This window comes from Microtus oregoni, unplaced genomic scaffold, assembly GCF_018167655.1.
Source record: "Microtus oregoni isolate MIOR12 unplaced genomic scaffold, Mior012 000113F_ref0000058, whole genome shotgun sequence".
Lineage (NCBI taxonomy): Eukaryota > Metazoa > Chordata > Mammalia > Rodentia > Cricetidae > Microtus > Microtus oregoni.
This window is the reverse complement of record NW_024544742.1, coordinates 1,311,485-1,326,819: the sequence shown is the minus strand read 5'-3', so window position 1 is coordinate 1,326,819 and position 15,335 is coordinate 1,311,485. Positions and strand designations below refer to the sequence as shown.

Sequence of the window (15,335 nt, the reverse complement as noted above, 5' to 3'; positions counted from 1 at the left end):
TGTGGATGAGTTATATTGTAACCAAAGAGAGAGAGAGAGAGAGAGAGAGAGAGAGAGAGAGAGAGAGAGAGAGAGAGAGAACACTAGGTGTAGGAGCAGTAGGGGTGGGGAGAAAAAAGCCAAAAGTTAAAGTGTAAGAGCTGAAAGTTACTACCAATATGTGTTTGTCACAAAGATTTTGTTATTTAAAGTCTGTAACAAAATATCCATGTCTCCACCCTCAGCAGCTCCCTTAGACTAGCCCCACCTATTGTGCCATGTCAGCACCTGTAGAACCACCCATTATCGACAAACCACTCCAATACGGGGACTGTTAGATGCTGTACTTCTACACTCCCTAACAATGCATCTTTTCTCACTCATTTTTTCCCCATCCAGACTGAGGGGACAACAAGGGGCATATTAGTGAACGTTTTTGTCCTGCAATGCAATTGATTTTCATGATGGACTAACATGAGAAACTAAAAAATTAAAGAAAACCACTGGGGACAGTGGAAAGGATAAGCACAAATCAATCATTTGTATTTTGGTCCTATAAGAAAGTTTAACACTGAAAACATAAATAAATAGTATAACCTGGTTCCATAGTCCAATATAAATATGGGTGCTATGCTAGGGGCAAAACCCAGTAGCAGAACATGTGCTGAATTTTGAAGCCAGGAAAAGCTGTGCTATGTTTTCTCTAAGGTTTACCTGGGAACTTGTAAGGCCTGATGGCTTTGCAGTGTGGACACAGGTAATATTAGTTTCTTTGATCACCGTTCATGAGTAAGAGTTTCATGCTTCTCTTAATAATGTAATGTAACACAGCACCTTCAAGGCTCAGCAATGTCTGTCTTCAGAGCTCCAGTGTTGCCTGCTTAAAGCAATTACAGCTGGACTTGTTAAATATTAATATTTCTTCAAATAAGGAGGAGACAGACAAGAGCATTGGACCTTCACCTATGCATCCCTTCACTCCTCCCAGCTGGTTGTAGGTGATTAGGCCCTAATTCTATGAGATCGCAAGGTCTTCTGAGTGTAATAGAGACTAAATACTAAAAATGAGGAGGAGGTCCACCTACACAGCTTTGTGAAGCCATTATTTAAAAGGTATTATAAAACGGCCAAGGCCCAGATATTGCCAAACATCTCTCCTCTCCTAAAAACAAAGTATGCTTTACTTACTACTTTTATGTCTCGTGGCATTTTTAAATCAAAAGGAACAATACAGACACATACACACACACACACACACACACACACAGACATATATACACACACTATAATCAGGTCAATCTCATACACACACACACACACACACACACACACACACACACACACACACACACACACTGAAATGGCTAAATATTGGCCAGGCTGTGGTGACTCACGGCTTTAATCCCAGCACTGGAGAAGCAGAGGCAGGCGGATCTCAGTGAGTTCAAGGCCAGCGTGGTCTAAAAGAGCTAGTTCCAGGAAAGGAAGAAAGAAAAGAAAGAAAGAAAGAAAGAAAGAAAGAAAGAAAGAGAGAGAGAGAGAGAGAGAGAGAGAGAGAAAGAAAGAAAGAAAGAAAGAAAGAAAGAAAGAAAGAAAGAAAGAAAGAAAAGAGAAAATGTGGCTATAGGTGTTGGTTCTCTGAATACCATACCTGTGTTTTGGTTCTCATTAACCAGACAGCTACAACAAAATAGTAAATACTTAAATGTCAAATCCAGGTAATCTTATTTGCTACCACCAGCCATATATAGATTCTGAAAGATATAACGGTGTATCTTCATGTTAACAAAATATGACGTAATGATGTATGTCTATTCACTTATGTCTTTGTTAACTTTGTCAAATTTAACTACTCTGTGACTCCGAGTCACATAAAAAGTACGAAACTGTGATAGTTTATAAAAGCATACTTTTATAAAAGGGTTCTTAAAATGAGATTCCCAGTCTCTGGATGGCCTGTATCTATGACTTAAAGTTTATCTTGATACTAAAAGAGCTTCAATACAAGGTTAAAAATTTTTAAGACTCAAAGAGCACAAAGTTATAAAATTCTAATTTATGATGGTTACTTGCTGTAAGCTCTTGAAGATTATTAAGCCATATGTGTTAATGGCCAGTCTCCTTAAAAATTATCAAATTCTCTAACGTATGCAGAACTAGGTTTGTTGTCAAGCTAATGGAAATGTGATTCGTTGACAGAGACAAGCTTGAAAGGAGGGACCATTTCTGTCTCCCATTATGTAGACTTCTGTGTAGGTTGTCAAAGTAAATATCCTGAAACAAGTATCTCAAGACAAGATTAAAGTAACTTAAACTTTCTTTCATGTAAAATAATACTCAAAATCACGTATACTAAAAGCAAAGCCAAACCTAGCTATTGAAAATAAAAATGAATGTTTGAGTAAAATAGACTACCTTTATAAGATACTTGCATGACAGGATGTCCCTAAGACCCAAGTACTTCCACTGGATGGAGCACGATCCCACCAGAGTCAATTGCATGTAAGCCTCATCACAGGATACGGGGGCACTGGAAAAATAAGATCTACCAGAAGCCTGTTGCTGCTGTCTCTGTCTATATAAACATGACCAGTTCTGTCTGTGTAGGCTTGGCCAGCTCTTGCCCTGTGGAGGATCTTGCCCCCACAGAGTCTACAAGTCTACACCCATATCCTAAATGCCTCAAACAACAGAGACAAATACCAACTACTCTGATCTTACTGTCTCCCATACTGAAATGCCAGGATGCTGCGAACAGAAGAACCTGGTACCTAGCCCACCACCTGACAGGTGCGAGACCTGCGTGCCCTCTACTCTAGGTTTCAGTTCTTCCTGTTAACAAAAACTAATTCCAGGGTCGACTCCCTTACCACCCATGTTCCGTGATTAGGGGGTAATGATTCAGACTATCCAAGTGATCTCCTTGGAAATCCAATGAAAAATGACTCAGTAGGATTCTACTTCTCTTTTAAATTGCCAATTAGGTACTGAATTTAATGGACTTGTTTTTAAAAAGGCCTCCAGGTGTTTGTTCCTTATCTGTGGGTCTGATGCAACAAACAGCTGACTACAGTTATTTTATCCTGCTATAGGACTCTGCTACGTTGTCTAACCAGTTGTACTTTACCTTACTAAACAAAACCTATGTTGCCTTTACTCTTAATGATATCCCACAAGGTTGTACAGTTACTGCCACCCGGCTTGTGTTCTTTACCATCTGTTGAGTTTTATTGTGGCCCTTGGATAAACCATCCTCTGAGGCACTCTCACTGCTGTCCTTTCTACATTGTCCCTTTTGTCAGCTCAGAAAGAATTCTGCATTCTAAACTTCTAAGAACATTTCAGGTGATCTCTGAGGGGAGGTATCCAACTTATCCCACTTGTCGCCATGCTGCACATTGCTTTTGGGACCAAAGCAGAACCAAAGCAGCTGGCCAGTAGCCTCAAAAAAAAAAATCTGTTCACTTCTCTGCTTCATCAGCTCTCAAAAACCCTAGAGAAATTTCAGATCAGCTTACCATCCTTCAGAACCAACTTGTTTCTTTGGCTGCTGCAACACCTACCCCAAGGCTAGACCTGATTGCTGCTAAAGAGAGGATCTGTGTCCTCCTCTTCCAAAGATGCTTCTTTTGCACCAACAAGTCCTAACTGGTTTGAGATGAGTCCCAAAGACACAGGGACCAGCAAAAATCTAATCCTCCTTCCAGTTCGGGATTTTAGTTTCGTCCCACTGGAGATCCTCTGCTGGTCACTCCTTTCCTCCTTATTATCCACAAACTCACATTTTAACCCTGCCTTTTAATTACTGAATTTCCCCTTGTACCCATACAGAGATTCCATGTAAGTTCTCCCAGTGGCTCTCATCCCACAACAGCCACCTGTGCAACAACAATAGGAACCTCACGCGTAAAACGTACCAATCAGGTTAAGGGAGACCTGGTCTTGGTACAGCAAAGCATAGTCACTCAGTAGATTCCCTGGCTGCAGTGTTCTGCCAGTCACAGAGGACTGGACTTAATAACTACCAAAAAGGAAGGCATCTGTGCCTTTCATGGGGAGAATGCTCTTTGTATGCAACCCAATCTGGGTGAGTACCAGAAACAAAAGTTTTAAAACTGTAAAGATTCCTCTGTTGACAGTTCTATGTTTAGGTCTGTACTCCATTTCTTATTGGATTATTTGTTCCTTTGATAACCAATTTCTTGAGTTCTTTGTATATTTTGGAGATCAGACCTCTGTCTGATGTGGGGTTAGTGAAGATTTTTTTTTCCCAATTCTGTAGGCTGTCATCATGTCCTGTGCTTTACTGAAGCTTTGTAGTTTCAGGAGGTCCCATTTATTGTTTCTCTCAGCGTCTGTGCTACTGGAGTTATATTTAAGGAGTGGTATCCTGTGCGTTCACTCTCTTTTCTAAGAGGTTCAGTGTGGCTGGATTTATGTCGAAGTCTTTGATCCATTTGGACTTGAGTTTTGTGCATGGTGATAGATATGGGTCTATTTTCATTCTTCTATGTGTTTACATCCAGTTATGCCAGCACCATTTGTTAAATATGCTTTCTTTTTTCCATCTGATATATTTTGCTTCTTGGTCTAAAATCAGGTGTTGAAGGTGTATGGATTAATATCTGGGTCTTTGATTCCCTTCCATTGGTCCTCCTGTCTATTTTTATGCCATTACCAGGCTGTTTTTAGTACTTTAGCTCTGTAGTAGAGTTTGAAGTCAGGGATTGTGATGCCTCCAGAAGTTCTTTTATTGTGCAGGATTGTTTTGCCTGAAGTTCCATAATTTTTTTGTAGTTTCTATTGCTGTTATGATTCAGTTGTTGTGGCATCTTCTTCAGTTAATTGATGTTCCAGATAACAGGTTCTATAACTAATCTACTTCTGTGGGTTGAATGCTGTCTGTAGCAAATATCACTATCAATAACTCAAATAATAAATTAGAAGATTACTATGAATAAGATACTTGTTAAGTAATAATACTATTAATGAATAAAAGTTTTAATGACACTATATATAATAATACATTAGTTTGATTGGAAAGGAAAATAACTTAAATAAGTATTACAGTGAGACTGGTGGTATCAAGTTGTTACTTGGGAAGTTGTAAAGAGTCACGCTCATAACCGCACAAATACGTAAGACAAAGGCAAAAAAAGGGACTGATTTTTTTTTGAGTTCATATTTACAGTAGACTTAAAACAACAGGAAAAATATATGGCCAAGTATCATAAACTAGGACTACCTTGAAACTTTGGGGTATGTAACAGTATGAAGAATGGGTGTAAAGAAAGAAAACAGAAGTTGGAAAAAGAAACCAATGGAAAAGTAAAGGAAGAAAAGAGAGTATAAGCAGGAAAAACAGTAAAACCATATATAATTGGAATAGGGGATGGAATACAATCTTGTACTATATAAGTAAGAAATGACTATTGTATCAACAGGGAGTTCTGGGTGAAGATATAAAATAAGGGACTTTCTGGCAAATAAATAGCTACAATTCTGGGCATTGTTTCACAAACTTTAAAAGCCGGAATTAGGATTTGGAGACTGAATCTACATAAATTCAGGGATACTATGGTTGATACAGGGAGTTTCAAGTTACCTAGGCTTCTTGGTGAGACCATATTGGAAAAAAAAACAAATAAACAAAATAGTCAACCATAACAGAAAGGGAGTAACTGAATGGGAAAGAAGAAAGAATATCCAACAGGAAATGTAAGAAAATGAGATTAAGCCAGACAGTGGTGGCACAGCCTTTAATCCCAGCACTAAGAAGGCAGAGGAAGATGAATCTCTGTGAGTTTGGGCAAACCTGGTCTAAAGTGAGTTCCAGGACAAGCTCCAAAGCTACAGATAAGTCCAGTCTTGATAAACACACCCCCCGCAAAAAAAGAAGAAGAAGAAGAAGAAGAAGAAGAAGAAGAAGAAGAAGAAGAAGAAGAAGAAGAAGAAGGAAGAAGAAGAAGAAGAAGAAGAAGGAAGAAGAAGAAGAAGAAGAAGAAGAAGAAGAAGAAGAAGAAGAAGAAGAAGAAGAAGAAGAAGAAGAAGAAGAAGAAGAAGGACGAGGTGGAGTAGGAGGAGAAGGACAAGGAGAAGGAGCAGAAGAAGAAGAGGAGGAGGAGAAGGACAAGGAGGAGAAGAAGAAGAGGAGGAGAAGGAGAAGGAGGAGAAGGAGAAGGAGGAGGAGAAGGAGAAGGAGGAGAAGAAGAAGAGGAGGAGAAGGAGGAGGAGAAGGAGAAGGAGAAGGAGAAGGAGAAGGAGGAGGAGGAGAAGGAGAAGGAGGAGAAGGAGGAGGAGGAGGAGGAGGAGGAGGAGAAGAAGAAGAAGAAGAAGAAGAAGAAGAATTAGAAGAAGAAGAAGAAGAAGAAGAAGACGAAGACGAAGAAGACGAAGACGAAGACGAAGACGAAGACGAAGAAGAAGAAGAAGAAGAAGAAGAAGAAGAAGAAGAAGAAGAAGAAGAAGAAGAAGAAGAAGAAGAAGAAGAAGAAGAAAATGAGATTACTAACCTAATTGTTGATTTCTTGTAGTCTGATCTGTTGCTTTGGTTCCTTGCATCTAGTCAGATCTGTGTTCTGAATTACTTTTAAATGACCCTTTTTTGTTGTTGTTAGCTCCCAACTTTAGTGTATGGCTTTTTCTTGATTCTGTTCTATGAGCCATGGATAGCTTAGTTGAATTCCGCCCAGCAGTGGCTTCCACCCAGCTGATTCCACTGCTGATTTCCCACTGGCTTAGTACAGTGTCAAAATTTGTATAAACACTAAAATTCTCCACTAAATAAAATTAACCGATCAATGTAGTTACTTCTCCTTCTAAAGCACACAGGCTTTGATGTGGCAATTTTCTTAAGGGAAATTATTTCACAAAGCAGTTGTCTGTGCCTACCCAAGCTATTGCATGACACAACAATACATAATATTCTAGAAGTACTATTGTATGAAACTTCGCATTTAAATAAAAATTTTTAAAAACAAAAAAAAATTTTGTTTAGGTTTGGTGTTTAGGTCATTCAACTTTGCCTTTTCTAGTTGGTACATAAATATGGTGTTTCTGGCAGCAGTCACTGAGAGCAGCTCTGCTTCTTCCTTTTTTTGTTTTTTTTTTTGTTTGTTTGTTTGTTTTGCTTTTCAAGACAGGGCTTCTCTGTATAATAGCCCTGGCAGTCCTGGAACTCCCTCTGTAGACCAGACTGGTCTTGAACTCATAGATCCATCTGCCTCTGCCTCCGAAGTGCACCAGAGCTGCCCTATTTTTTAAATTAATTATTTATTAACTTTTCATTTATAGTACCTCTGTCTTGGAAATTTCTTTGTCTAAATGCTTTTACTCTGTTTTTACTGGGAGGAATTGCTGGTATGGCAGTGGTGACTGTTTTTGTAGTAGTTGTAGAAGTTGGTTAGTTTTTGTTAACTTGACACAGGCTAGCATCATCTGGAAAAAGGGAAACTCAATTGAAAAATAATGCCTCTTACAGATTACTTGAAGTTAAGTTCCAGAACATCTTTTGGATTGATGATTGATGTGATAGGGTCAAGGCAACTGAGGAAGGAGAGGTGTGTTGCTGCAAGCAATATTAGAAGAGTAATTCATGTATCCCTTTGAAATCAAACATAGAGCTACAGAATTAGGTCACCCTTCTCAGGTTTAGAGGCAATTTAGGGGAGTATTTCCTCTCTATGCCATTAAGGAATGGTATGCTCCTTTCAAAGGCAGGAGTCTCTTAGGAATGATACCAATTTCAATTCCAAATACCTCACCAATTCAGTGTGGGTACTGAACACAACTCACAGAGAAGAAAAGACTATGGTGTGATTAAACTAAGGACCCTGACTACTATGGTGTATATGATGGTGAAGGATTATGGGAGATGAGACGTGTGCACCTAAGTGTGTGAGCACACACTTAAGGCAGGAACCTCCATCCCTACACCAACATGACATCAATACCTAAAGTCTTGATTCTTTATGTCAGTAGAGGCATCCAGTGCGACTGGACAGGTATGATTTCACTGTGAACAAGTTGTAATGCTATATGACACAAAGACATCAAACACACATATGCAAACACACACACACACACACACACATACACACAGAGATAGACACTGTGGGCAGACTCAAAGATACTGTGTTCACACATACAAACACACACAGAGGGGAAGAAGAAAGAGAGTCTGAGAGAATCACTCATTCATTCACACACTCACTCATTCACTCACTGGAGAACACCTATGGAAGCCATGGCCAAGGAAACTCTTCATTTGGCCTGTGCCACAGTCTCACTCCTTTGCCAGCACAGACCCACTGCACTTTCTTCCACTGTGACTACCGCAACATCATTACCTCTAGTCAATAAACACTGAAAAGATTACTGTAGTGCCCCCAAAAGCCTGGGATTCTCTGGATGACAGCCTTCCTGCATTTTAGGTGGGAATCTCTGGAATCTCATTGGCTTTTCAGGGGAGAAAGTGGCAGTCATCACTTGGTTACCAGGTTTTGTCTCCTCCTTGCCTTGTGTTGACACAGAAGCCCTCAGAGCAGAGTGTGCAAGATTAATGCTTAAGATTACAACAGCCACACCTGAAATTGCTTTGTTGACTCTAAACAAGTGCTGTTCCTTCAGAGCTGTGCACAGAGAAAACAGACAGAAGGTCACAAGAGTGTATCCTGGCTCACAGTGGAGCCAGGCAGTCAGGGCCTCCCATAATCTTATTTGAGTGGCCACAAGTTACATATAGATCTTTCTCCTGGAAAAAACCTTTTCTCGAGCTTTTTGACCTCTCCAAATGCTTTCTGTTTCCAACTTTCGTGCTTTCTGGCTATCACCTCAATAGAGAACTTCTTTCCCTTTCCAAATAAAAGCCTTTCAGAATCACACTTTTCTAACCACTTTGGAAATAAAAAGTTAACCATCACTAACAGTTAAGGAATCTTTTACCAAAAACACATTTGAATTATATTACTAAAGATGGATAACTAAAAATGACCTAATAAGAAAATGGGGGCTCTGATTTAGAGTACTTTTACCTTATCTTTGTAATAAGAAGGTGATTGATGTTTGAAACCCAGGTGCTAAGCCAGCTTTATAGGAGAACAGTGCACCTGGTATGTGTGTGGGTGGGGGGTGTTTGTGCGGGAGTGTAGAAGTACAGCATCTAACAGTCCCCATATTGGAGTGGTTTGCTCGATAATGGGTGGTTGTACAGGTGCTGACATGGCACAATAGGTGGGGCTAGTCTAAGGGAGCTGCTGAGGGTGGAGACATGGATATTTTGTTACAGACTTTAAATAACAAAATCTTTGTGACAAACACATATTGGATAGTAACTTTCAGCTCTTACACTTTAACTTTTGGCTTTTTTCTCCCCGCCCCTACTGCTCCTACACCTTGTGTTCTCTCTCTCTCTCTCTCTCTCTCTCTCTCTCTCTCTCTCTCTCTCTCTCTCTCTCTCTCTCTCTTTGGTTACAATATAACTCATCCACAATGTTCAGCATATTGAATCATGATTACTGCAGTCCTCGCTTACAGCCTCAGGATATCATCGGCTCTGGAGAAAAGATATCCTTTGGCACGGATGGCAGTAATAAAGAGGGCATAGAAGGCCATGTCAAGCGCCCCATGAATGCATTTATGCTGTGGTCTCGTGGTCAGAGGCGCAAGTTGGCCCTGGAGAACCCCAGCATGCAAAACACAGAGATCAGCAGGCAACTGGGATACCAGTGGAAACGCCTTACAGAAGCCGAAAAAATGCCAATTTTTCAAGAGGCACAGAGACTGAAGACCCTACACAGAATGAAATACCCGAACTATAAGTATCGGCCTCACCTGAGAGCTAAAGAGCCTCAGAGTTTGGGCACTTTGTTGCGTGCAGATGCCTCTTCAAGAAAACTATACAACTTGATGCCAGGGAACAAGTACCAGTGCACATCCATATACAGAGAGGACTGGACTAGGGCTGCACAGCTGTCCTCCAAGAGCCAGCTAAGCTATTTACAGCCTGGGGACATCCCCTTTCAGCACCGCACCTGTGCAGCAGCAGCAGGAGGAAGTGCAGCTGTAGCAGCAACAGCAGCAGCAGGAGGAAGTGCAGCAGTAGCAGCAGCAGCAGCAACAGCAGCAGCAACAGTATCCACAGCTCCTTTCTACCAACTGACATCACCAGTGAACAAAACAGCATAGCTACAGCATCTCGGTAAGACCCTGTGGCAATCTCATGACACTGGCTTCTGCTGGGATGCATGTCAATACTCCCTCTTGCTATAATTTACAGCCTGAGATAAGGATTTCCCTCCTCTCATAATAAAGGCCCTGCTCCTTTCTATTTGGGTCCGCAAACGAGGTGTGTAAAGATGTGTCGTGTGTAATGAAGGAGAATGCTTAGAACAGCTTGCGCCTATCTTTAAGGCTGTTAAACAGACAAGAGTTTCATCACTGCGGAAACTATGTTTTACCTATCGCTCTTCCATGGGTACATCTATGAGAAACACATACAACTTACACCTGTGGTAAAATGAAACGAAAGAAAGAAAGAAACAAACAAACAAACAAAAACCCAGCTTGTGCCTCTTTGAGCATGCTAAGCACTCCTTTGTAGACCAAATGCATCTAACTGTTTTGCAGGGTCCCTGTATATCATACATAAGTAAAGTGTGATAATGTAAAGCTGTCTTTCGAGTCTCTTTTTCAGTTCTCCTCCCCACTGTGGAAAGCTGAGACTTCCTTCTTTTCATCATCTTACTCCACGCCTACGAACTACGCCATGAGAGCTTTATAACACCTTTTGACAAAATAAAGCTTTTACGTCTGTTCATTCATGTGAAGTCACATTCTGCTTCTCTTTTGAATATTATCTGTCTTTAAACATCAAATTGTTTTATAAAATGAAAGGTTTTGTACAAAAGCATTACAGACCAAAGCTGTATTTTCAGGGTCCGGTTAAGCATCAGAAATGGAATGGGCACGGGAACAAGCTATACAGGCCAAGTAGTTGAATGTACTAACACTTCAAGACTCCATGCATATAAAGTGACTGGACTGATACAAAAGGTGTAACGAGGGGACCGGGTTGTGCTGAGGGGAGTGAGTGGTGCATGACATTTGCCCATTCACTCAACTGGCAGATTTTAAGCTAAGGAGGTTTGAAGTACCCCTATCTGGTTATAATATACAAGCTTAAAACAAAAATGAAGACTCTGTGCCCAGGATCCCCTGCAAATGTTTCCTCTGGGAACCTCCAGGAACCATAGGTTGTGGTTAACTCCAGGCTTCTAAAGGATTATACCCAGAACTTAAATTAGCTCTTCCATTTTCATCAGCGTAATCCCGCAGAATGCTTTCCTCATTATAATTTATGTTGCACAATACAGTCTTGCCCAATCACATTTGAATGACTGACTGTAAGTCAGACATACCTCTAAAGCATTGGTTGAAAGAAAACAACAGACACTGAGCCTATGCGGTGACCTGCTGTAACACTAGCTATAATACAACATGGAATATTATCCAGAGAACCTTGGGATATTTTGAGCACTTTGAATCGAAAAGAGTGTTTGAAATGGTCTTAAAACCTGTGAGCTTTACTCCACTTTCAAAGCATCTAGTGTAAATACTAAATTATTGGCACTGATTGTGTACATAAATTATTAGATTGCTCTCTAGAATTCAATGAAACAGTCAGTGGCACTACTATGCTTCTAACTCATGGGGTTCTGTTCGTTTGGTTTGGTCTTGTGAGACAGGTTTCTCTGTGTAGCCTTTACTGTCCTAGAATGTCTTTTGTAGGGCAGGCTGGCCTGGAACTCAGAGATCCACCTGCCTCTGCCACCACCACCTGGTAATTGGGTTTTATGGGTGTGTTCCAGCACTGTTTCAATGTCTATGAACTCAAATAAGGTTCCATAAGTCTTTGAATAGATTTTTAACTCAAATGAGTGAAAATATATCTCTCCTAGGGGATACCTGTGTATCTTTCTCTGGAAAGTTTCTGCATGAATTCTCCATCACTTTTTGTGACTTCTCTCCTTTGTGTGAATTATATATGCTAAGTGTTAGCTAACTAGAGAACTGTCCACATTCCAGAATCAGGTGTTACCCACCCCGTTACCCTACCTTCAATGACTCAGCAACAATGCCTTCCCATCACTGAGGGCCAATGTGACACATTTCCACTGTCCCCGCCTTACCTGAATTTTCCCTAGGTGCATGCTCCATATCACAACACCCCCATAAGGCTTGCTCTCTGGTCTTCCACTGTCTCTACCCCGACTCAGAGTTAGCCATTTCTCAGTTGTGTGAGGTCTGTTGCATGGTGTGATCATTGTGGCATTCCTGGGACCCCCATCACCAAGGTACTCCTTGATCAGAAACCCTTTCACAAAGAGATGTAGATAAAGGGCAATGATCTCAATGATTCCTCTAGCTATCCAAAGATTTCCTCTTTCTCACCTGGACCTACTTAGGAATTATCTTCCTCCTCCTCCCTTGTGGACCTGTTGCCATGGAATCTTTCCAGTTAATCCTGGCGTGAACTTTGGAGGCAGCTCTCTGTCTAGAATTTCAGGCCTTTTCTCCAGACAGCCTATCACACTGTCCTCTTTGCAGTGAAAAGTGGAATTGGCAGCTAAATTTTTGGAGTTGGAGAGATTTTGCTCCTTTTTTTGGGCATCTCTTCATTGATACTTCCTGCTCTGAACTTTTTCTGGGTTATACCAAGAAGTACAAACCTGGCAACTGACTACAGTGCCAATATCTGGGAGAAACTTTCAGACCAATGGTGTAAAAGGGACCCACAGAACAGGCACAGCTCAAAAGCACCTGCAACACTCTTTTGTTCTGCTGCCTAACTCTTGAGGTTATAGCGAAACAAAGAGATTTGTACAGGAACAACTTGTGTTATGGAAGGGAGTTGGGAGCAAACTGCATGAGATTTCAACGAAAATGCAAGCTAGATAGGATAAAACTACACTGTAAATAATTTCCAAAAAGAATATATTTAAACTCTCAAACAATATCAATATTATTTTTTTTCCTTTTGAAAGAAAATGGACCAGTATATCAGAATATGTTATCATAGTAACAAAACATGAAACCACGATAATCTTATTAATTTAAGTAAAGGAGTTGTCTCTTCATCTGTGAAATTAGCAGGTGTTGTTTACTGGGCACTTCCTACTGACCTGGGGACTCTGAGATCCTTTGTTCCTTGATATTCATTTCAAAGACTCAACAACAGGAAGAGTTAAGAAGGGTGGTAGATCTTTCTCTCTCTTTCTCTCTCTCCCCCCCCCCCCCCCCTCTCTCTCTCTCTCTCTCTCTCTCTCTCTCTCTCTCTCTCTCTCTCTCTCTCTCTCTAGTGTGTGTGTGTGTGTTTCATGTGTAAATTGAATGTCTTGATCCTGCCTCAAAATCTGTGTGTTTATGTGTGTGTGTGAGAGAGAGAGCAGTAAAGGGAGACGGAGACACACAGACACCACAGACACAGACACAGACACACATGGGAGAGAATAGAGGAGTGAGAGAGAGTGTGTGTGTGTGTGTGTTTGTGAGTCTGTGTGTCTGTGCATATGTAATGAGGGCAGGGGAAGGATCCCTGTATGTATGCTGACACAGAGGCTGCAACCTTATGGAACCAACCCACTGGAAGTGTCTCACACCGTATGGGAGTTTTTTCTAGCTAATTCCCCGAAGTCTTTGTAGGGTTAGTGGTGAAGTAGTCTGGAATTGAGAATGGTATCATTCCCGAGAGATGAAGGCTTGTGGTGCTTACCCAGACCTTCTGTCAGGAGCTTTGGGTGGAAGGGATAGGGTTGGTAGGTGGGCCTCGAGGAACCCAATGGGAGAGTGGACAAGATCTCTGAAGCAGGAGCCAAGGCCCCACAAGCAGCATTGCCTGTTAGCAGTTCCACTGTCCTGAGATTTTTCACATGAATAACACTGGTAGCCATCCATATTTCCAGGGGTCGGCCATAAGTGGGTGACAGACTGCCCTGCAGGAGGAGGAAACTAACTCCCTCCCTCCTTTGCTCAGCTGAAAGGAAGGACACTAAATCTTGGCCACACTCAAGAGCACTAGCAGGAGGCAGTCCCATACCATGCTTTTGTAAGGTTCAGCATCCCAGCTGTGCTGCCCCAACTCCAGCCCCACCCGGCATCCCTTACCTTAGGAAAAGCTCATGTTTTCCACATACTAATGAAATCAGTGACAGGCACATCAGTCCCCTGCCTCTCTAACTTCAAGGCACACCCAGCATGTTATGAAGTTTGAGACTCCTGGAATCCATGTTCTTCCATCTGAGGATATCTCAGAACTCCCGTTTACCCTCTCAGCAGTTTTCAAGTAAATTATGTCTAAAGCCCCCAGCCCCCATCCTCCATTCCCCACTCCTGCCCAGTGTTTTATTGCTCTCCTTCTCCATGACACAGAGTTAGAGGGCCATCCTGACCCAGGGCAAAGGCTTTGGAGGGAAAGATGGAGGCAGATGGCCTGAAAAGCCTAACAAGTAACTAAAGAGTAGACAGTAGATGTCCAAATGAGTACGCAGACTTGGTGCAGCACTAATAATAAAGGCAGACCAAAGGGTTAAGGGAAGATGTCCCAAGAACAAAATGATGATCCTATCTCAGTTAGGGATGCAGGCTTGGAGATCCAGTAGAAACAGCAGCATTAGGACTCTTCAGATTTTATCTCCTTCCTTCCCAGCTGTGAGCTGTGTTAAGTTTGGGCTCTGGGCCTGCTTGTAAACTTATAACCTGGAGCTCAGTGGAAAAGGAGAGAAGGCTTAAAACGACCTGGAGATTAAATGATTTTAAATGATTAAAATGAAAGGAGAGTGGGTGGGGGTAAAAGTAGGGAGCTAACATAGGGAGGGTCCTCAGACTCTTTGCCTTTTGGCAGGTGGCCATGTCAGAGGAGAAGCAGGTTGCAACTGACTTCAGGACATCAGCCTCCCAGGAAGCAAATCTCTGAAGGGTGAATTTTGGTCAGGCCATCTCTTGCATCTGATGTACGTTTACGTTTGTTGCTACCTTTTTTCTCTCCTATCTAGCATGGCGTGAATGGGTGTGGAAAGATTCCCACTGCCTTAAATGTGGCATGATTATCTCATGGAAATACCCCATTTTACTGGGCATTTTTACCCATGGATTATCATAGAGATGATTTCCTCCTGAGCTGTACTGTTTAGCTGAAGCAATGACTCTTATACAATAATAATGATAGTTTAAATAGGATTTTGATGATTGACAGTCCTTAGTAAATACAGCGAGGGACAGTGATGGGAGGTTCGCTAACTAGGAAAACTAAGAGAGGTAAAAGCAAGATGGGATGTCGTTCCCATTCTTGATAAAACAGG

At 41.5% G+C, this 15,335-nt stretch overlaps 1 protein-coding gene across 1 annotated transcript; it reads left to right on the top strand.

Moving 5' to 3' along the window:
- Positions 1-9,468: 9,468 nt before the first annotated feature.
- Positions 9,469-10,164, top strand: LOC121443872 (sex-determining region Y protein-like). Its single transcript, XM_041645620.1, has one exon. The coding sequence runs from the start codon at positions 9,469-9,471 to the stop codon at positions 10,162-10,164; it is 696 nt and encodes a 231-aa protein (XP_041501554.1).
- The last annotated feature ends 5,171 nt before the right edge of the window (positions 10,165-15,335 follow it).